General features: G+C 41.9%; 1 protein-coding gene across 3 annotated transcripts in view; it reads left to right on the top strand.

Moving 5' to 3' along the window:
- The window catches only part of phactr2 (phosphatase and actin regulator 2), a 52,657-nt gene that overhangs the window by 12,976 nt on the left and 17,834 nt on the right, over positions 1-21,847 (top strand). For 2 of the 3 annotated variants that reach the window (XM_062996258.1, XM_062996257.1), the window contains exons 2-4: positions 8,447-8,614; positions 11,078-11,152; positions 13,989-14,129. In XM_062996258.1, the coding sequence (XP_062852328.1) occupies positions 8,447-8,614; positions 11,078-11,152; positions 13,989-14,129 (384 nt within the window). Of the gene's footprint in view, positions 1-8,446; positions 8,615-11,077; positions 11,153-13,988; positions 14,130-16,038; positions 16,312-21,847 lie in introns of all 3 variants that reach the window. The other variant, XM_062996256.1, reaches the window with a different exon arrangement.

The raw sequence follows: 21,847 nt of genomic DNA, 5'->3' as shown, positions 1-21,847 counted from the left end.
TTTCCTCCCCAGTTCTATCCCAGAAAAAATCTCACTCAATTTTCATCAACTGATTTATCCTGGTCAGGATCGCACCAGGAAACACTGGGAGCAAGACATGAATACCCTAAATTGGATATGAAATGGAGCACAAACAATTCCAGCAAACGAGAGTTTAAAACCAGTCAAAATGAAGAAGCATTTTGAAACGAGACGTCATGATCAATATTACAAACCTAGAACGAATCTGGTCAGTGAAAGGACACAAAAGTGTCTGAACTAGGGTGTCAATCTGTCCGGTTTTAGGACGGACATACCGGTTTTTCATCTGCCTGTCCGCAGCCTGGCGCAATGCCTAGACAGACATGTATTTTTCCTCCTTTGGAAGCTACCAGATTCTTGTAACGATCATAATTAATTTGCCGTGGTTGTCTTACGAACATGTCAAAAGAAATTACTCGTATTTCATTGGTTTAAAGCCGTCACTTTCCGTAAGGACGTCCACCACTTTATGTGGAACGTCCAGTCCTGAAATGTTCCTTAATTACTGTGATGATCTCCTTTTTGGGACCTGGTGCCCTTCTTTTTGGGGTCTAATGTCCTTTTTGGGGTATGATGTTCTCCTTTTTGGGGCCTGATGCCCTTCTTTTTGGGGTCTGATGTCCTTTTTTGGGATCTGATGCCCTTCTTTTTGGGGTCTGATGCCCTTCTTTTTGGGGTCTGATGCCCTTCTTTTTAGGGTCTGATGTCCTTTTTTGGGGTCTGATGTCCTCCTTTTAGAGTCTGATGTGCTTCTCTTTAGGGTCTGATGCCCTTCTCTTTAGGGTCTGATATTCTCCTTTTTGGGATCTGATGTCCTTCTCTTTAGGGTCTGATATTCTCCTTTTTGGGATCTGATGTCCTTCTTTTTGGGGTCTGATGTCCTTTTTTGGGGTCTGATGTCCTCCTCTTAGAGTCTGATGTGCTTCTCTTTAGAGTCTGATGTGCTTCTCTTTAGGGTCTGATGTCCTTCTCTTTAGGGTCTGATATTCTCCTTTTTAGGGTCTGATGTCCTTTATTTTGGGATCTGATGTCCTTCTTTTTGGGGTTTGATGTCCTTTTTTGGGGTCTGATGTCCTCCTTTTAGAGTCTGATGTCCTTCTCTTTGGGGTCTGATATTCTCCTTTTTGGGGTCTGATGCCCTTCTTTTTGGGGTCTGATGTTCTCCTTTTTGGGGTGTGATGTCCTTTTCTTTAGGGTCTGATGTCCTTCTCTTTGGGGTCTGATATTCTCCTTTTTGGGGTCTGATGCCCTTCTTTTTGGGGTCTGATGTTCTCCTTTTTGGGGTGTGATGTCCTTCTCTTTAGGGTCTGATGTACTTTTTTTGGGGTCTGATGTCCTTCTCTTTAGAGTCTGATGTCCTTCTCTTTAGAGTCTGATGTCCTTCTCTTTAGGGTCTGATGTCCTTCTTTTTAGGTTCTGACATCCTTCTTTTTGGGGTCTGATGTCCTTCTCTTTAGGGTCTGATGGAAGTGACCACTCTAGTGTGAACACACATTTTCTTCCTCTCCTTCACTTCATTTCCTACACAGATTGGCTGCTATGACTTTTTTTTCTTTTTTACGTTGCACTTTCTGTTGTTAAGAATAATCACTGCGTTTTAGCTTCTGCTTTGCGTTCTGTGGCGTGGTTAATGCTTGAGAAAGATTAGCCGTGACAGTACGCTGTCAAATCAGTGGGTTTGGAAAGAGGGGTGGCGAGAATCACTGCTGTAGGACACGACGAGTAATCTGTCCAGGTTTTTCAGAAGTTGGAGTAAATGACGGTAAATTGTACGAATATACTGGACAGACGCGTCATACTTGTGTTTAAATCCACGAAACTAAAGTCGTTCTTTTTCGTCCCCCCTCACTCTTATTCTCTTGCTCTATATTTAGCAGCTGATGTTCGCCAACACTATGACTAACCTAATGTGAAACACGTTGCCTGCAGCGCTGACACAAAAGACACGGTAACACACTTAAATCCCTCTCGTATCTATCTGTAACCCTGCCTGCTGAAGACTATCATTTATCCAGCCAGCTAATCTTAGCCATGCTCATAAAGTTGTATTATTATAATAGCTCTATATTATGTGGTGTTGTGTGGAGTCGTAAACCTCCGAAGCTGAAGTCGTTGGCATTTTTCTTTCCCTGAATTATTTTGTGACTTCCAGAATAAGCTGCTGAGCTTGCTGACCAATCCTGGACGGATTAACCACTGTTCTTTATTTAAATAAAATGATTCTCACTATATCTGTTCTTTACCATTTTCAGACTGATATACACCAATCAGGCGTAACAATATGACCACCTTCCTAATATTGTGTTGGTCCCCCTTTTGCTGCCTCATACGCACCAAACTGTGATGCTCTGTGTATTCTGACACCTTTCTATCAGAACCAGCATGAACTTCTTCAGCAGTTTGAGCTACAGCAGCTCGTCTGTTGGATCGGATCACACGGACATCAATGAGCCTTGGCCGCCCATGACCCTGTCGCCGGTTTACCACTGTTCCTTTCTTGGACCACTTTTGATAGATACTGACCACTGCAGACCGGGACACACCCCACAAGAGCTGCAGTTTTGGAGATGCTCTGAACCAGTCGTCTAGCCATCACAATCTGGCCCTCGTCAAACTGGCTCAGATCCTCACGCTCGATTTTTCCTGCTTCTAACATCAACTTTGAGGATAAAATGTTCACTTGCTGCCACAGGTGTTCACAGGTGCCGTGATGAAGAGATAATCAGTGTTATTCACTTCACCTGTCAGTGGTCATAATGTTATGCCTAGTCGGTTTTGTTCAACATTTGTATAATTAAAATATTTTTTATTGCTTTGCTTTGATCTGACTGCTTGACCTTGTTGGTCAGCTCTAAGATGAGTAAGATTTACAGATCTACAGGGCTAAAATATATAAAAACGATCTACAATATATGCCGTGTTTACCCAAGTTCTGTTTGTGTGATACTATGGTTTTTTTTGGCTGCGTCGCTACAGCGGATCTGGTCTGTATACTGGTTTCCTGTGTTTGATATAACCTTGTGAACTGATGAATCTTGTGTAATGAGTAACTACCGTTCCTGTCATGAATGTAACCAAAGTGTAAAACATGACGCTAAAATCCTAATAAACAAACTGATATTGATATAATGACAATAAAGTTGAATTCAGGGCAGTGCAGGGACTGGGTGTCGTACGTATCATCGCAAAAGCAGTATGCCAGTAGTATTTCTTTTGGGATGCAAATTTAAAAACCTTGGCAATATTGATGTTGTTTTCTTAGAGATGCAAATTTAAAACATGAATTCTGTCTTTTTTTTTTCACAAGTATAATCTTGGATACTGAAATAAACGTGTGTTTATCCATCACAAATGCAAGCGACAATGAAATAGTCTGAACTGAACTAAACCTATTTAAACGTAATAATTCCCTGATATTTGTTTAAGTGTGAGTTCCGTTATGGTTCTTTCACCATGTTGTGATGGTAAAGTAAACCACACAAGGTAATACATCTGATCAGGGTAATTCAGACACTGTTTTTTTCTGTCTGTTGTCTTACACTTTATTACTACCTCAGACCTTGCAAATTTTCTGTATTGACCATCTATGCACCTTTGTCGTGTGTTTTTTGTCTGTCGTCTTTTATATCTACACACCAGTAATAGTCTGACAGTCTTTCATTATACTGTAATCAAGTCAAATCAGTCAAATTAAATCAAAGTCGTACACAGTACAGCTGGCAGTGAAATGCTTTAGTGACTGCTCAGCCACATTAGTAATAGAAATGTTTTTAAAATGTAAAAAGTGTAAAAAATTTGAACATTTAAAATAAAAAAAGAAACTTAAAAATAGAAGCAATTTGAAGTGAACAACGTGAAGAAAATAAGAACATTTACAAATTAAAAAAGGGAACTTTAAAGTTTTTTTTTTTCATTTTCTAATTTTATACACTTTTCACTTTAAATTGCTTCTATTTTGTTTTTAACATTTTAGGTGAACAAAGAGAGAAAATTAGAAAATTTTAAATTAAAAAGAAACTTAAAATAGTTTAAAAAAATAGAAGCAATTTACAGTAAACAAATTATAAAAATTAGAAAATGTAATATAAAAAAATTAAACTTAAAATATAATTTAAAAAATAGAAACAATTTACAGTGACCCAAGTGTGCAAAACTGACGAAGAAAAGTCGTGCAAGAACTGAACAGAATACTGAACATAATAATGTGCAACATAATGCTGTGACAGTTGTGATTTTTATATATATTAATATAACATATATGTATGTATGTGTATATATACAGGTCCTTCTCAAAAAATTAGCATATTGTGATAAAGTTCATTATTTTCCATAATGTAATGATAAAAATTAAACTTTCATATATTTTAGATTCATTGCACACCAACTGAAATATTTCAGGTCTTTTATTGTTTTAATACTGATGATTTTGGCATACAGCTCATGAAAACCCAAAATTCTCTCAAAAATCTCAAAAAATTAGCATATTTCATCCGACCAATAAAAGAAAAGTGTTTTTAATTCAAAAAAAGTCAACCTTCAAATAATTATGTTCAGTTATGCACTCAATACTTGGTCGGGAATCCTTTTGCAGAAATGACTGCTTCAATGCGGCGTGGCATGGAGGCAATCAGCCTGTGTCACTGCTGAGGTGTTATGGAGGCCCAGGATGCTTCGATAGCGGCCTTAAGCTCATCCAGAGTGTTGGGTCTTGTGTCTCTCAACTTTCTCTTCACAATATCCCACAGATTCTCTATGGGGTTCAGGTCAGGAGAGTTGGCAGGCCAATTGAGCACAGTAATACCATGGTCAGTAAACCATTCACCAGTGGTTTTGGCACTGTGAGCAGGTGCCAGGTCGTGCTGAAAAATGAAATCTTCATCTCCATAAAGCTTTTCAGCAGATGGAAGCATGAAGTGCTCCAAAATCTCCTGATAGCTAGCTGCATTGACCCTGCCCTTGATAAAACACAGTGGACCAACACCAGCAGCTGACATGGCACCCCAGACCATCACTGACTGTGGGTACTTGACACTGGACTTCAGGCATTTTGGCATTTCCTTCTCCCCAGTCTTCCTCCAGACTCTGGCACCTTGATATCCGAAAACAGTACTTTGGACCACTGAGCAACAGTCCAGTGCTGCTTCTCTGTAGCCCAGGTCAGGCGCTTCTGCCGCTGTTTCTGGTTCAAAAGTGGCTTGACCTGGGGAATGCGGCACTTGTAGCCCATTTCCTGCACACGCCTGTGCACGGTGGCTCTGGATGTTTCTACTCCAGACTCAGTCCACTGCTTCCGCAGGTCCCCCAAGGTCTGGAATCGGCCCTTCTCCACAATCTTCCTCAGGGTCCGGTCACCTCTTCTCGTTGTGCAGCGTTTTCTGCCACACTTTTTCCTTCCCACAGACTTCCCACTGAGGTGCCTTGATACAGCACTCTGGGAACAGCCTATTCGTTCAGAAATTTCTTTCTGTGTCTTACCCTCTTGCTTGAGGGTGTCAATGATGGCCTTCTGGACAGCAGTCAGGTCGGCAGTCTTACCCATGATTGCAGTTTTGAGTAATGAACCAGGCTGGGAGTTTTTAAAAGCCTCAGGAATCTTTTGCAGGTGTTTAGAGTTAATTCGTTGATTCAGATGATTAGGTTAATAGCTCGTTTAGAGAACCTTTTCATGATATGCTAATTTTTTGAGATAGGAATTTTGGGTTTTCATGAGCTGTATGCCAAAATCATCAGTATTAAAACAATAAAAGACCTGAAATATTTCAGTTGGTGTGCAATGAATCTAAAATATATGAAAGTTTAATTTTTATCATTACATTATGGAAAATAATGAACTTTATCACAATATGCTAATTTTTTGAGAAGGACCTGTATATATATATATATATATATATATATATATATATATATATATATACTATATACGTATATATATATTTAAATTATTATTTTATTATTATTATTATTTATATATATATACGCACATACATGTATCCTCTCTGTTTTCACCTTCAAGTCGCGAAAACGCTTCCCAGACTGTAACAGAGAAGACAGTCCATTACTGGGATGACTGTACAACTCTGTACTGGTATAAAGACAATAAAGTTGAATAGAATTGACTTAAATTCAGGGCAGTACGGATTATCACAAACCAGTACACATTTCCATTTCTTTTAGGATGCAAATTTAAAAACCTTGGCAATGTTGTTTTTGTAGAGCTGCAGATTAAAGTATCTTAACGGTCTTAAGAAGATGCTGCTCACCATTTCCTCTATTAATTCCACTTTGTTTTAAATGTCATTTTTAAGTGTACTCGGACTGTTAGATCGGTGAGGTCAGAGCCCCACGAGTCCCGTGATAGAGAGAGGTGATTAAGGGCAGGAACATGCTGGCATTTTAAAGTGCTGGGTGAAAGATCAGGGTAGATGAACCTGTCGTGTTCTTTATTGCACATGGTCACTAATGAACTCTGTCACTGCCGTGTGAGGAGGAACCTTGTAACTGTGCATTCCTCTGAGACGTGTTAGTCATGCTGGTCAGGATATTTACTGGATGGTGTTGTAGGGGTGGAAGTGAATAAAGATGGTCGGTGTAGGCCAGTCTAGTATATGCAGGGCCCTAATAAATTGCTTAATTTTTTGGACCTTGTTTTTTAATTACAGATTTCACAGATTTCTTAAAGAAGAGAGCCTCATTCCACAGCAGTCATTAAATTTAATGATAGAATCAATGGAAGCTACAATACACAGCACAGCTACCTTAATAGATCTGTAAATACTTGTCCGTGTTTTGTGTTGTGACCCCCTCTCTGCATCCACAGAATTGATTGTTAGTTTTCGGAACTCCGTTACCCCGAGTCGTATTTTTAGCTGCTTTACACTTCCACATCTTGGACATTTTGACTAACCGATTGCTAACTGAATTGCCGTAGGATTGCTGGTGTAACCGAGCGTCTTTAAAGTTTGCTGAGTTTATAAAGAAAGTAATAAACTAAATATTTAAGCATATCCGAATAATGGGGCAGAGGGGTCATGTCCCCCACAATATATATTGTGATTACGGCCTTGATCAACAAATGGATTACACCGATCACCACATACAACAGTGTAAATACTCACTGCAGTTTCAACCACACTTAATTATTTACATTTTTTATTACATTATTTAGCGTACAGTAGACTCTTGAGTTACTAACGGTTTACCATACGAACATTTCGGGTTACGAACGATCTGTTTCAACTTAACGTACGAACAAATTTCGGATTACGAACCGAAATTCGCGAAACACGTGATGTCATGAACAAGTTGACTCCGACCGTCTCTCTCTCTCTCTCTCTCTCTCTCTCTCTCTCTCTCTCCCTCTCTCTCTCTCTCTCTCTCTATATATATATATATATATATACATATATATACAGTGAGCGAACATTCGGACAGTGGACGGTGTTTTTTCAGTGTTTTCTTTATATTTTGTAAAATTCTATATTAAACTGGCCCCAAAGAAGGTGCAGAGGAAGTGTAGTGGTGAGAAAATCACTATTTGTTGTTGTATAATTAGTCCAGTAGGTGTCATTGTGTATCAGACAGAGGGGACAGTGAGTGAGAGAGAAGAAGGAATTCGGCTCAGTAAAGTATTCTTTCTTTCGTGCAGTTACACCTACATTATACAACACTACTGAAATAAAGAAGGAAATTATAGAGAAATATGAGAGTTATTGTTGTTTCTGGTAGATACATTTTATATAAAAGAAGGAAATGTATTATGGTGTATGATACAGCACACGTACTGTACTGAAATGTGATGTGTGTTTATGTACAGTACTACTGTGTATTGTTGTTTATTATTTACATTTACATTTTCGGCATTTAGCGGACGCTTTTATCCAAAGCGTCTTACATTATTGTGACAGTGTACAGTCTGAGCAATTGAGGGTTTAGGGTATTGCTCAAGGGCCCAACAGTGGCAACCTGGCAGTGGTGGGGCTTGAACCGGCAACCTTTTGGTTACTAGTCTAGTACCTTAACCACTAGGCTACACCTGCCCTACTATTATTGTTTATTACAGGAATGTCTATTCTATAATTTAAGATTTAAGGGAAAATATGCTTGTATTTATAACAAAAAAGAGCATTTAAGACATTAGAGAGGTTAGGGGTAAGGGAGGTTTGGGAGGTCTGGCATGGATTAATTCTATTTACATTATTTCTTATGGGAAAAATAGGTTTAACTAACGAACATTTTGACTTAAGAACAGCCCTTCAGAACCAATTACATTCGTAAGTCAAGGGTCTACTGTATATTTAACACTATTCGCCCCCAGCTCTCACGAGAGTGCCGCCCACTCTCGCTAGCTCTGAGCGAGCCAGCCGCTCACCACAACGTTTTATCCGGCCGTCTCACTCATCGATCTGTTTGTGTTCTTTCTCTGCAGTGGAGGGACTGGAAAAAGCTTCTCTGGCCAATTGCGACATGGTGGTAGACGCTTCCCAGGCCTCTCAGCTGAAAGGAAAGGGCAAGCTGTCGTCGCTGGGCAAAATCTTCAAACCCTGGAAGTGGCGCAAGAAAAGAACCAGCGACAAGTTTCAGGATCTATCCAAAGGTGAAACTTCATCTTCTGTTCCCTAAAGTGGATATTAAAAAGTTTACACACCCCTGTTACAGTGTGATGTAAAACAAATCAGATCAAGATGAATTATTTCAGAACTTCTTCCACCTTTAATGTGACCTATAATCTGTACTTTGTTAAAGAACCTGTTGATTTTACTCCAGCGTTCATTGTTTGGGTTGGAGTCTGTCAGCATGGCACATCTTTCCCACTGTTCCTTACAGAAGTTTTCCAAATGTGTCAGGTTGCGAGGGCGTCTTCTGAGCACCGCCCACTTTAGGTCACCAAACAGAGTTTCAATTGGATTCAGGTCTGAGCTCTGTTGGTGCTTTTCCATCAAAAGAACTCTGGTCCTTGGCGCTCAGGTGGCGCAGCGGTAAAACACGCTAGCACACCAAAGCTGACATTTCAAACTCGTCGGTTCGAAAATCAGCTCTGCCATCTGCCTGGGCTGGGCGCCTACATGACAACGATTGGCTTGTTGTTCATACAGGGTGGGAGCCAGATAGGGTGTGGCTTTCCGTACACAAAGCTGATCCGCATATGAACTCGCCACGTGCAGGTGAAAAAACTCACGTACTGCACACGTGTTGGAGGAGGCGTGTGGCAGTCTCGCTCTCCTCACTCAGGGGCGGAGGCCAGCATTAGTAGAGAATTGGGTAAAAATTGGACACGCTAAAAAGCAAGAGAAAAAGGGACAAAATGCATAAAAAAGAACCCTGGTTCTTAAACCGGTTCTGTTCGGGTTTCTTTGAACCTTGGTGTTTTATAGAGAACTCGCCCGCATTTCCACCAGTTTTTGGGAGCCAAGGATGCGTTGACAACGGTGGGCACTGCACAACGAAAGTAAAGAGCAGTAACATGATGGAGCATGTAGATTACCTGTGAGGATTTGTGCTTTTGTTACAGATGTTTGTTTTTGTGCAAAAAGCGTTGATTATCGACTAGGGCTGCACGATATATCAGTTCAGCATCGTCATCGCGATGTGTGCATGCGCTATAGTCACATCGCAGGACGTGCGATGTCACTTAATGCAAATTATATCGAATACGTCATGCTACAACTTTTTTGCTGCTTGACACAAAACGAAAATTCACACCGTTCTCATTTCCCATGACGTATCTACACCTGTGTGTTCGAAAACCTAGTGAGCCGCCTTGCTGTCTTACTACCTACATAGGCAGCTGCTTCAGTAGAGAGGATTCTAATAAGTCATTGACTTATAAGGCAGGTTATTCGAACGCGCTACTTAGCGATTCCATCGGGTTTCGCGTTTAGCATTTAGCATCTTGCCATTAAAACCAATAGAATGAGGTGGGACAGCGCTAACATGTCAATATAACATCTCGATTCGTCTACAGAAAACTGTTACATTTGCTGACAAGCCCAAACTTGCAAATAAAAACACTCGTTAAAAATCTATAATTATTTATTTACGTTTGAAAATAACTTTGTCCGCACCGTCAGCCATGTTTATTTTTCTAGAATTCTGTGCCGCAATGAATTCTGGGATTGCCTCCATCACTAAGGACGCTTCCAATTCTCACTCGTTCTTGAGTCAAAATAACATTGAAATATTAAGATGCCTCAGTAGTGAGCTTAGTAAGGCATCTCGGATTTGGAACAGGTGTATAGCTGCTCTTTTGTTTGTATAGTTTAAAAAAAAATAATGTTTACTACTTGAAGAGGTTTTGATTGTGAATCAAAATATTAAATGACCCATTTTGTCAATCCTGTTAATTCCCTCATGGGATATTGAAGCTTTCTTAGTTTAATGCTCAATTTCAACCCAGTACAAAGATGTAGCTGGTCATAATCTTTTGTATCCCTTGTAGGCACCACCCTTTTTCACAGGTGAGCCCCTTATTTAGAGTAGATACATGCATTATTAATATTATTAATAATGTGGTGAAAATTCCTGCATTTTTTTAATATCGCAGTATACAGTATATCGCAGGAAAAAAAAAAATCGCAATGTCAGTTTTTTCCAATATCGTGCAGCCCTATTATCGACTATTGTTGCTTTCTCCAGTGTATTTACATAAGAAGCGTTTTGTGCTTCGCTCACCGCGGCCCTCGGCACTTTGCTCAGCACTTGGTTTGTGAAGGATTGAGTCAGGGGCACACTCGGCGTAAAAACAAAATGGTGCCAAATCAGGTATGCAGACCAGAATGAGGGCAGCCAAAAGGAAAACACGGATGTGCTCTAAAAGATACCATTTGCAGTCTTTGTTGTCAGTGAGAACTTCTTAATCTGCACTCTCGGTTATATTATCCAATCTGAGTTCTGACATCATTATATGTCATATTTACAACATACCTGGATCATAAAGTCTCGTTACAGCGTGACTGTTGACTGTTTTTAATTAACGTGAGCCGTGTGCTGCACTGATAGCCGATCCTTCACAAGCATGACTTTATAATGATTAACTTTTCTCTTCTGTTTATTCTTTTAGTTCTGGAGAGGAAAATCTCCACCAGACAGACCAGAGAGGAGCTGATTAAGAAGGGGGTTCTTATTCCAGATCAAGGTACCATCATCATTCATTCATTTATCTGTTTTACTACAGCTTTATCCCGTTCAGGGTCAAAAGGCATCACAGGGCGCACACACACACACTCAAACCTAGGGACAATTTTAGTATCTCCAATTAACCTGACTGCACGTCTTTGTACTGCGGGAGGAACCGGAGCACCCGGAGGAAACCCACACAGACACGAGGAGAACATGCCAACTCCACACAGAAAGTACCCCACTGCTCCACAGGCTACAAACGCAACAACGGACTCTGCCTCCACCATTTTCTGTGCAGATATCCGGCTGATTGATAGCACAGTTGGGGTTCATACCTAAGAACTAGCACGTTAGACCGCCGTGCCACCCCGAGCGTCTGGTATTGCCAGACGTGTTTGATGGGATGAATATTAGGACAAGATCTTTTTGTGTGCGCACAACTTATTTCCAAATTATCAGGTCTTTCTGTTAGAAATCCTCCATAACGTGATGCTACCACCATCATATTTTAAAGCAGGGATGTCAAAGTCATTTTCACCAAGGGCCACATCTGCATTATGGTGGCCCTCAAAGGGCCGACTGTAACGTATCCTGCTGTGATTTTAAGTTTTGGACAATCTGTTGTTTTTCTTGGAGGCTAAATTCTGTGTTTGGTGTCAAAATGCCAAATTTATTCTGTATATTTATAACATATATCTACAGGGGTTGGACAAAATAACTGAAACACCTGTCATTTTAGTGTGGGAGGTTTCATGGCTAAATTGGACCAGTCTGGTGGCCAATCTTCATTAATTGCACATTGCACCAGTAAGAGCAGAGTGTGAAGGTTCAATTAGCAGGGTAAGAGCACAGTTTTGCTCAAAATATTGCAATGCACACAACATTATGGGTGACATACCAGAGTTCAAAAGAGGACAAATTGTTGGTGCACGTCTTGCTGGCGCATCTGTGACCAAGACAGCAAGTCTTTGTGATGTATCAAGAGCCACGGTATCCAGGGTAATGTCAGCATACCACCAAGAAGGACAAACCACATCCAACAGGATTAACTGTGGACGCAAGAGGAAGCTGTCTGAAAGGGATGTTCGGGTGCTAACCCGGATTGTATCCAAAAAACATAAAACCACGGCTGCCCAAACCACGGCAGAATTAAATGTGCACCTCAACTCTCCTGTTTCCACCAGAACTGTCCGTCGGGAGCTCCACAGGGTCGATATACACGGCCGGGCTGCTATAGCCAAACCTTTGGTCACTCGTGCCAATGCCAAACGTCGATTTCAATGGTGCAAGGAGCGCAAATCTTGGGCTGTGGACAATGTGAAACATGTATTGTTCTCTGATGAGTCCACCTTTACTGTTTTCCCCACATCCGGGAGAGTTACGGTGTGGAGAAGCCCCAAAGAAGCGTACCACCCAGACTGTTGCATGCCCAGAGTGAAGCATGGGGGTGGATCAGTGATGGTTTGGGCTGCCATATCATGGCATTCCCTTGGCCCAATACTTGTGCTAGATGGGCGCGTCACTGCCAAGGACTACCGAACCATTCTGGAGGACCATGTGCATCCAATGGCGGTGCCGTGTATCAGGATGACAATGCACCAATACACACAGCAAGACTGGTGAAAGATTGGTTTGATGAACATGAAAGTGAAGTTGAACATCTCCCATGGCCTGCACAGTCACCAGATCTAAATATTATTGAGCCACTTTGGGGTGTTTTGGAGAAGCGAGTCAGGAAACGTTTTCCTCCACCAGCATCACGTAGTGACCTGGCCACTATCCTGCAAGAAGAATGGCTTAAAATCCCTCTGACCACTGTGCAGGACTTGTATATGTCATTTCCAAGACCAATTGACGCTGTATTGGCCGCAAAAGGAGGTCCTACACCATACTAATAAATTATTGTGGTCTAAAACCAGGTGTTTCAGTTATTTTGTCCAACCCCTGTACATTTATATTGTCCTCCTTTACCACAGACATGGCCTCATAACGCAAGAGACGTACAGGTTTCTCTTCCTGAAGCACAAACTAGTTTTCACTTTCACATCTTTCATTAAATTTCCTCCTTCTGCTTCAATTTTCTCTTCTTGTACATTTTGGGATTACTTGTAAATATTTCTCAGCATCACTTGTTAGAAAACCGCCTCAGTTAAACGCTGATGTAGTAGCGGGATGCGGTCACTTTGCGGGTCTTAAAATCGCCATGCATTGTGGGAGATGCAGTTTATGTACGATTTTACAGTGTGTTATAAGACAATCGTACGCGGGCCACATAAATGATGTGGCGGGTCTGATTCGGCCCACAGGCCTCGAGTTTGACATGTGTTTTATAGCATGAATGGTATTACCTGACTTATGTGCCTTGTTAGATTTATACCACACATACTGCTTTTCAGTGGTGACTCGGTGGTTAAGGTAATAGACTAGTAATCTGTAGGTCATTGATTCGAGCCCTACCACTGCCACCTTGCCACTGTTGGACCCCTGAGCAAGGCCCTTAACCGTCAATTGCTTAAATTGTATTCAGTCAGAATTTGGGTAAAAGTGTTTGATAAATGTTGCAAATGATCTTAGAGCCGGGCTGTTTATCTTTCTAAAAATGTACAAATGGGATTCACTGGTGTGTAGTTTTTTTTATTTAGATAGTGTATTGCATCCATTCACAAAGGATATTTGTCATTTTGGGGCATTTTTTTTGGTCTGGTCAGTGTGGGTCCAAAGCCCGGATAGAAATAGGAGGGTTACGTCAGGACCAGACCGTGCCAGGTCTGGTATGCAGACCAGCAGGAGCAGCTGAGATAAAAAATAACTAATGTAAGAGTTCAGTGACGGTGTTGTTTGTCATTTTTCAGATGAAGCGGTCAGCACCGAGACTCCAAACGGACATGCGGTTTCCAGCGGAGTTACTGAGGAGGTGAAAGTGGATATCGAGTCTCCAGAAACTCCGGCCGAGGTGAAGACAGAGGCGACAACAGAGGCCCAAATCACAGAAGGTGACGGATTTTAAACTGTGCTGTGTTTGCTTGTATTGTTTTTTGGGATTGTGTTTGGGATTTTTTGAACACCCACTTCTTTACAGGAATAAAGGTTCATGTATTAAGATTTGCAGTATTTTATTTGGTTAATGTTTGAAAAGGAAGTTTTACAAAGTGCAAAACGAGACAAAAACTAAACTGGACAGAGCAATAACCATTGATCTGAACCAAAACAGTGGGTGAACAGTGACCATGGTAATGCTGTACTATGCTGATGTTTAATGCTTTTGATAATTGCCAATCCAATGCTAAACACCCCTACTTTAAGCTGCTCTTAACCATAAACTAGGAGAAGCAGGAATGCTAAAACCTATGCTAATGACTACGCTAAGCTAACAGACTAAACAGTGACCATGGCAAGGACCTGGGACAGGAAGCAAGACAGGAACTCATTCTCGATAACAATCAAGATAACAGTAACAATAACAATGACCATGACTGATGAGGGGGGCTGTAAACAATGGGACCTGACATGAGAAACAACTGGGGGTGTTTAGCACAAGGACGAATTAGGGAAAAAAGGGCGGAGACCAGAGGGGTGTGTAATAAAAACAAACAGAGTAGACCGTGATCATGACAGCAATATCACCACCGTGAACAATGTGCAAGATTTATATATATATATATATATACTGATGAGGCATAACATTACGACCACCTTCCTAACATCGTGTTGGTCCCCCTTTGCTTCCAAAACAGCCTTGACCCGTCGAAGATGTGCTGATCCTTTAACTCCTGTAAGTTGTGAGGTTTGGCCTCCATGGATCGAACTTGTTTGTCCAGCACGTCCCACAGATGCTCGATTAGATTGAGATCTGAGGAATTTGGAAGCCAAGTCAACACCTCAAACTCGTCGTTGTGCTCCTCAAACCGTTCCAGAAGCATTTTATCTTTGTGGCAGGGAGCATCATCCTGCTGAAAGAGGCCACAGATATCAGGGAATACCTTTACCATGAAAGGGTGAACATGGTCTGCAACGATGCTTAGGTAGGTGCTACGTGTCAAAGTAACATCCACATGGACGGCAGGACCCAAGGTTTCCCAGCAGAACATTGCCCAAAGCATCACACTGCCTCCGCCGGCTCGTCTTCTTCCCATAGTGCATCCTGGTGCCGTGTGTTCCTCAAGTAAGCGACACACACGCACCCGGCCATCCACGTGATGGAAAAATAAACGTGATTCATCAGACCAGGCCACCTTCTTCCATTGCTCCGTGGTCCACGTGCCCATTGTTGGCACTTTCGACGGTGGACAGGGGTCAGCATGGGCACCCTGACTGGTCTGCGACTATGCAGCCCCGTACACAACAAACTGTAATACACTGTGTATTCTGACACCTTTCTATCAGAACCAGCATGAACTTCTTCAGCAGTTTGAGCTACAGTAGCTCGTCTGTTGGATCGGACCACACGGGCCAGCCTTCGCTCCCCACGTGCATCGATGAGCCTTGGCCGCCCATGACCCTGTCACCGGTTTATCACTGTTCCTTCCTTGGACCACTTTTGAGCTGCTGTTGAGTATAATGTGCTGTTATTTATTTATGAAGGAGGTGTCAGAAGTTTATTCCCTTCAGCAGTGTTTGTTCTGGTACAATAAGGGTTCTAATCCCTTTTATCCACGTTTGAGGGAATAATCAGAGAGTGTCACACTAATCAAATGATCTTTCCTTTTGAAAGCGAAATGTCATTTATTTTTGTTCTTTTTATCTATTTCCACTCATCATGACATGAATCAAGCTGTGATTTATTATTTCTGACTCCACCGAGTCACCGGAACACCGGAACTACCACATACTAATTCTCCTCTCCATCTTCATCTCCATCTCTTCTCTCCACTTCTTTTCACATTTTCATCCCGAACGCACCAGAGAGCTGTCGCCCCGCCTGCGCACCGGTAGAAAAGAAAGAAAAGCCACGCAGCCCGAAGGCCGGCACTTCGGCCGCTCAGAAACCGGCCGCTAAAAAACAGCAGGCCGCGGCCAGCAAGGCACCGAGCGGGCCGGCGGGGGCGGCGGGCGCGGGGGCCAGGAAGGACGCCAAGTCGGGGGGTAAAAAAGTACCGAAGGGTACGGGCAAACAGGCCTCCGCTCCTCCGCCCAAACAAAACACAAGAACCACGACCACCACAGCACGTGGAAACGGTGAGTGTCGGGGCTCGAGATGGTGAAGGAGCATCGTGGTTGCATGTGCAGTGGACTCTCTGCATGGGCTTTACGTTATTACTCCTCCTGGTATTATCAGTTATTCAATAATCCCAAACTTTGTGTTTATTTAATTAATATAAGTAATTAAATAGGTTTCGGGGCGGCACGGTGGCTAAGTGGGTAGCACTGTCGCCTCACAGCAAGAAGGTCCTGGGTTCGATCCTCAGGTGGGGCGGTCCGGGTCCTTTCTGTGAGGAGTTTCTATGTTCTCCGTGTGCTCCGGTTTCCTCCCACAGTCCAAAAACATGCAGCCAGGCTAATTGGAGACACTGAATTGCCCTATAGGTACCTGGCCGCTAGGATGCATAAACGAGTGCATTGTAGTGCCGGTCCCAAGCCCGGATAAATAGGGAGAGTCGTGTCAGGAAGGGCATCCAGCATAAAAACTGTTCCAAATCAATAATGAGGATCACGATCCGCCGGCGACCCCTAACGGGAGCAGCCGAGGAAATAGATGTAATTAAATAGGTTTCATAATAAATAACATACATGCGGTGCTTTCGGCCAGCCGGGTGTTTGCATCCTGTTCAGGATATTCAAGCCTTGCGCCCAGTGTTTCCCATCAAACAGCGCCCTCTGCGACCCTGACCAGGATAAAACCGTTAATAAAAAGTAAATAAAAAAGGAATACACTCGACTCAAACTCAAACGTAGCTTTTAGGGACCTTCGTATTGCCAAAGCTTGGTTACGTATTTAGGAAATATAATAAAATAAAAGACAATAATAACAATAAAGATATACAATATATTAAAAAGTTACAGATATACATATAACAATTTATAAAAAAACAGTGCAGGTGGTAACAACAATAATAAATATTAAAAATGAACAGTGACAGTAATAATAATAAAAAACTATACGCATTAATTTACATTTTTGGCATTTAGCAGACGCTTAAATCCAAGGGCCCAACAGTAAGCTCATGTTTACATCAGACATCAGAATAGAACAGAACATCTGTATTTGTCATATATACATCTACACGTGTACCATTGTACAGCACCCATGGAGCCGACAGGGTTAAAGGCCTTGCTCAAGGGTCCAACAGTGGCTGCATAGCAAATCCTGGATTCGAACTGACAGTCTTCCGACTGATCACCTAAAGCTCTACCCACCAGGCTTCCACAGCCCTGGAATGGGGACCCCTTGGGTGGCGCAGCGGTCTAACACGATACTCCACCACTGCAGGGATTCTGATCAAGTCTCAGCAGTTATGACGGCCTGCTCAGGCTCGCCACAGTTCTCATGAACCCTGTATGAGGGATCTTCAAAAAGTTTCCGCACTTATATTGTGGTTATAAGCGGTGAGGGTGCAGTAGGAGGAGGAGTAACCGGTTGTGTCTGAGAGACTGAGAGACGCTTATAGTCCGGATTTAGCTCCATCTGATTACCACCTTTTTGGACGCTCAAAGAAGCTTTAAGGGGAAGAAGATTTTCATGTGATGATGTGAATGCAGCAATGTATTAGTGGCTACAAGCTCAACCAAAAAGTTGGTGCAACGCTGAACAAATGCATCAGAAGGGGACCGTGTAAGAAAGTGATGGAGTTTGTTTTTGAAATTCTTAATAAATAGAGTTAAAATGTGCGGAAACTTTTTGAAGAACCCTCGTATAAGAGACGGCTAGGTAGAGACCCGTGGAAGAATACAGAGAGTGTAGTGTGAGTACAGTGCGAATAGGAAATATCTAAATTGATAGGAAAAAGAGTAAAATACAAGAGCAACAACGATACTCTTTAAGAAAGAAGTAACTGGGTTTAGTGGTTGCTTCGTTTGCTAAAATGAAATTGAGGAAACGTTCACCATGTGCATCCATCACAACTTCTCCATTTTCACTTCCAACTCATGTAAACGCTCCGTGAAATGTTCGGATATACACTGATCAGCCATAACATTAAAACCACCTCCTTGTTTCTACACTCACTGTCCATTTTATCAGCTCCACTTACCATATAGAAGCACTTTGTAGTTCTACAATTACTGACTGTAGTCCATCTGTTTCTCTACATGCTTTGTTACCCCCCTTTCATGCTGTTCTTCGATGGTCAGGACCCCCACAGGACCACCACAGAGCAGGTATTATTTAGGTGGTGGATGATTCTTAGCACTGCAGTGACACTGACATGGTGGTGGTGTGTTAGTGTGTGTTGTGCTGGTATGACTGGACACAGAGTTTTTAAACACCTCACTGTCACTGCTGGACTGAGAATAGTCCACCAACCTAAAACATCCAGCTAACAGCACCCCGTGGGCAGCGTCCTGTGACCACTGATGAAGGTCTAGAAGATGACCGACTCAAACAGCAGCAATAGATGAGTGATCGTCTCTGACTTTACATCTACAAGGTGGACCAACTAGGTAGGAGTGTCTAATAGAGTAGACAGTGAGTGGACATGGTATTTAAAAACTCCAGCAGCGCTGCTGTGTCTGATCCACTCATACCAGCACAACACACACTAACACACCACCACCATGTCAGTGTCACTGCAGTGCTGAGAATGATCCACCACCTAAATAATACCTGCTCTGTGGTGGTCCTGTGGGGGTCCTGTCCATTGAAGAACAGGGTGAAAGGGGTAAAGAGCATGCAGATAAAATGGACAGTGAGTGTAGAAACATGGAGGTGGTTTTAATGTTATGGCTGATCAGTGTATGTACTATGAGCTGATTTGAGATGTTTAGCATGTTGGTTGACTTGCATGACCTGTAGTGTGTAGGTGATGTGATGTCATGTGATCACGTGTGCTCGTCTTGCTGCATCCTGTGTCGTTTTGCATGATGTTTGTTTAAACCCACATGTGCTGCATGCAGTCTGGGTAAAGAAAGGTGTGGCTCCTTGTTTGCTAATGTTCATGTCCTGTCAACTCATACTATGTGAAGTTAAAAGCCTCTACTAGGAAATCATTTTTAAAACTACGTATATTTATATTATATATAAGTGCAATAAGCAGCAAGTGCAGTGGGCAGTGGTATGAACAAGATATACAGGTGAATATATTATTGAATGTACTATAAACAAGATATATAGATTGCTATGGACATAATATATATTCGGTACCTTGAAACTCGACGTCAGTTGGTTCTGGGAGTGCCGTCGAGTTTTAGAGACATCGAGGTTGAAGGTATTTTTTCCCATAAGGATGTTTGGGAAACCTGTTAATACGTCCATGGTCCCATGGAACTGCTTATATTTTAGTCTAATGTAAAATAATGTGGTTGTTTTTGACACTTATACACTGAAAATAACACAAATATAATATAAAAACACTGAAATACAATATAAGCTGCACTTTAGCTTTACTTCTTTATTGTTTCCTTACACTTCTTGATCGTGGAGATGCTTGGTCTTGGAATACCGTATTCCGTTTAGCACCGGCGCATTCACATGAGATGTAACAAAATCACTTTTGTGCTGCTGTGCCGTTATTTCCTATGGAGTGTGACGGCGGTGCACAAAACTTAACGTGACTTACTGTAGTAAAACAGCGAGTGAGGAATGTGATCAGTGGAGGAACTTATGATCAGTAATAATGAAGAGAAGTTTAGTGCTCCTGTCTCCTTCTTTTACTACATTAAACCACGTTAAGCTTTATTCTAAACCAGAAGCGTTTTAGACTCTGGGAGAAGCTGATTCTGATTCTCACCATTTCTCAGAACCTCGAGCTGTAACACAAGTTTAAAAGTGAAACAGGGAGGAAAATCCAGATAAACACAGATACATGTGGAGCTCTAACACTGGATCTGACACTTATTCCACACTAATGCAGATTCAGCTCAGATTCACACTTTGATGATGTTTTACTGCCAAACATGTCAAGTTTAAGGGTATAAATGTTCACGACGAAGGGCGTCAGGTTTCAAAGATTTCGAGTTTAGGGGATGTAGTTACAAGGTACTGCTGTATAAACGGTTTATTCTTGAAAATCTAATGCATTTGTATTATGATGTACAACATTGTAATTATTATTAGATTTTATTTTTTTTATATTTAAGGTTTTCTTTATTTGTAGAAATGCAAAGTCAGGTTATTGGATCAGTAAGACCAAGACGGTGCATGAATGCTAACTGGGTTTTTATATCTGCATGATTGAGCTTCCTGTAATTCTAATAATTCTGAACTCATATAAATAACATATAAAAAAACATATTTATTCGTTTCTCTCACATAGGAATGATATTTAACAGTCAGATATTCCGTCATTTCAGTTCTATACAAGTACAAACTGAAATGAAACAACGTTTCTCCAGAATCAGGATCAGGGTGCAACACAGAACCTACAATAAAAACAATACAGGCATTTCTAATCTAAAGAAACTGAGGGGGACGGGACCAAAGATGAGACTAGTGATGGTCAGTACATGGTACTGAGTAAATGATAAGTGAGATAAAAACATATTCTTTTGTACAGTTAGCAGTGTAGGGTTTAAAGCAGCAGAGATCTAAAAGAGTAATATGCAAAAATACGATATTGTGCAAAGATGCAAGTTATGCCAAGTTCACACTACACGACTTTCCAGTTGTTCAGGTCGCTGTACAGTTCACACTACACGACTGGATCTCTTGTAATCGGGAGTCTTTTAAATCGTTGTGTATTTCACACTGCACGACTGATCGGTGATAGGGGGTTTCACACTACACCATCTACCATCATGAGGAATCGCAGGAGAGTCTGTCTGGTCTCCCAAACTACGTTCTGTCACGAAAACACACAAGAAGTGATGAGGGGTTTAATGATACACGTCAACAAGAAGTGAGTGATCAAAGTTGTTTGTGCGCTGATGTGCAGCATGAAAGCAAGTAGGAAAAATAAATGAATCTGAGTGGATTGGGCAACACGAACAGCAGGGATTGTGAGTTGGAGGTTAATAAATAATTTTTGCAATGCAGCGTGGGTGTTTTGTAGAGGACGATCAGGTCAGAAATAATGTAAAACTTGTGCGTGCTGATGTATTCTGATATAAACTATATTATGCCCCTGTTCCACTATTTTACACTCCTCCCCCGTGTTTCCCCTCACCCTGAATCCTGTGTTCTCAGCTGTAGTTCGACACTGCATTCATTGCCAGTTGCACGACTGACACAGATATTTAGAATGCTAGATATTTTTCTTGAGTTGAGCCGCTTGGATCGAGTTGTTTAACAGTTCACACATAGCGATCGAGGGCTGAGATCCTCGAGCGAATGCTGAGTTGCCTCCGAGCCTGCTCATCTAGCGGTGTCCTGTTGGCGAGCGAAAATCAGGGCATCTAGTGTGAAACCCCCTATCCCTGATCAGTTGTGTAGTCTGAACTTTACAGCCATCTGAACAACTGGTCAGTCGTGTAGTGTGAACCTGGCATATGTAGTTGTGTATTGGAGTTTTCAGAGTCCAGGGAGCAAGACTGTCTATTGGGTGGCACAATTGGGTGGCATGGTGGGTCGGTGGGTCAGTGGGTAGCACTGTCGCCTCACAGCAAGAAGGTCCTTTGGTCG

The sequence above is a fragment of the Trichomycterus rosablanca genome, chromosome 5 (genome assembly GCF_030014385.1).
Source record: "Trichomycterus rosablanca isolate fTriRos1 chromosome 5, fTriRos1.hap1, whole genome shotgun sequence".
In the NCBI taxonomy this organism is placed as follows: domain Eukaryota; kingdom Metazoa; phylum Chordata; class Actinopteri; order Siluriformes; family Trichomycteridae; genus Trichomycterus; species Trichomycterus rosablanca.
The sequence above is the reverse complement of the archived record's forward strand: the minus strand, read 5'-3'. Positions and strand labels throughout refer to the sequence as shown.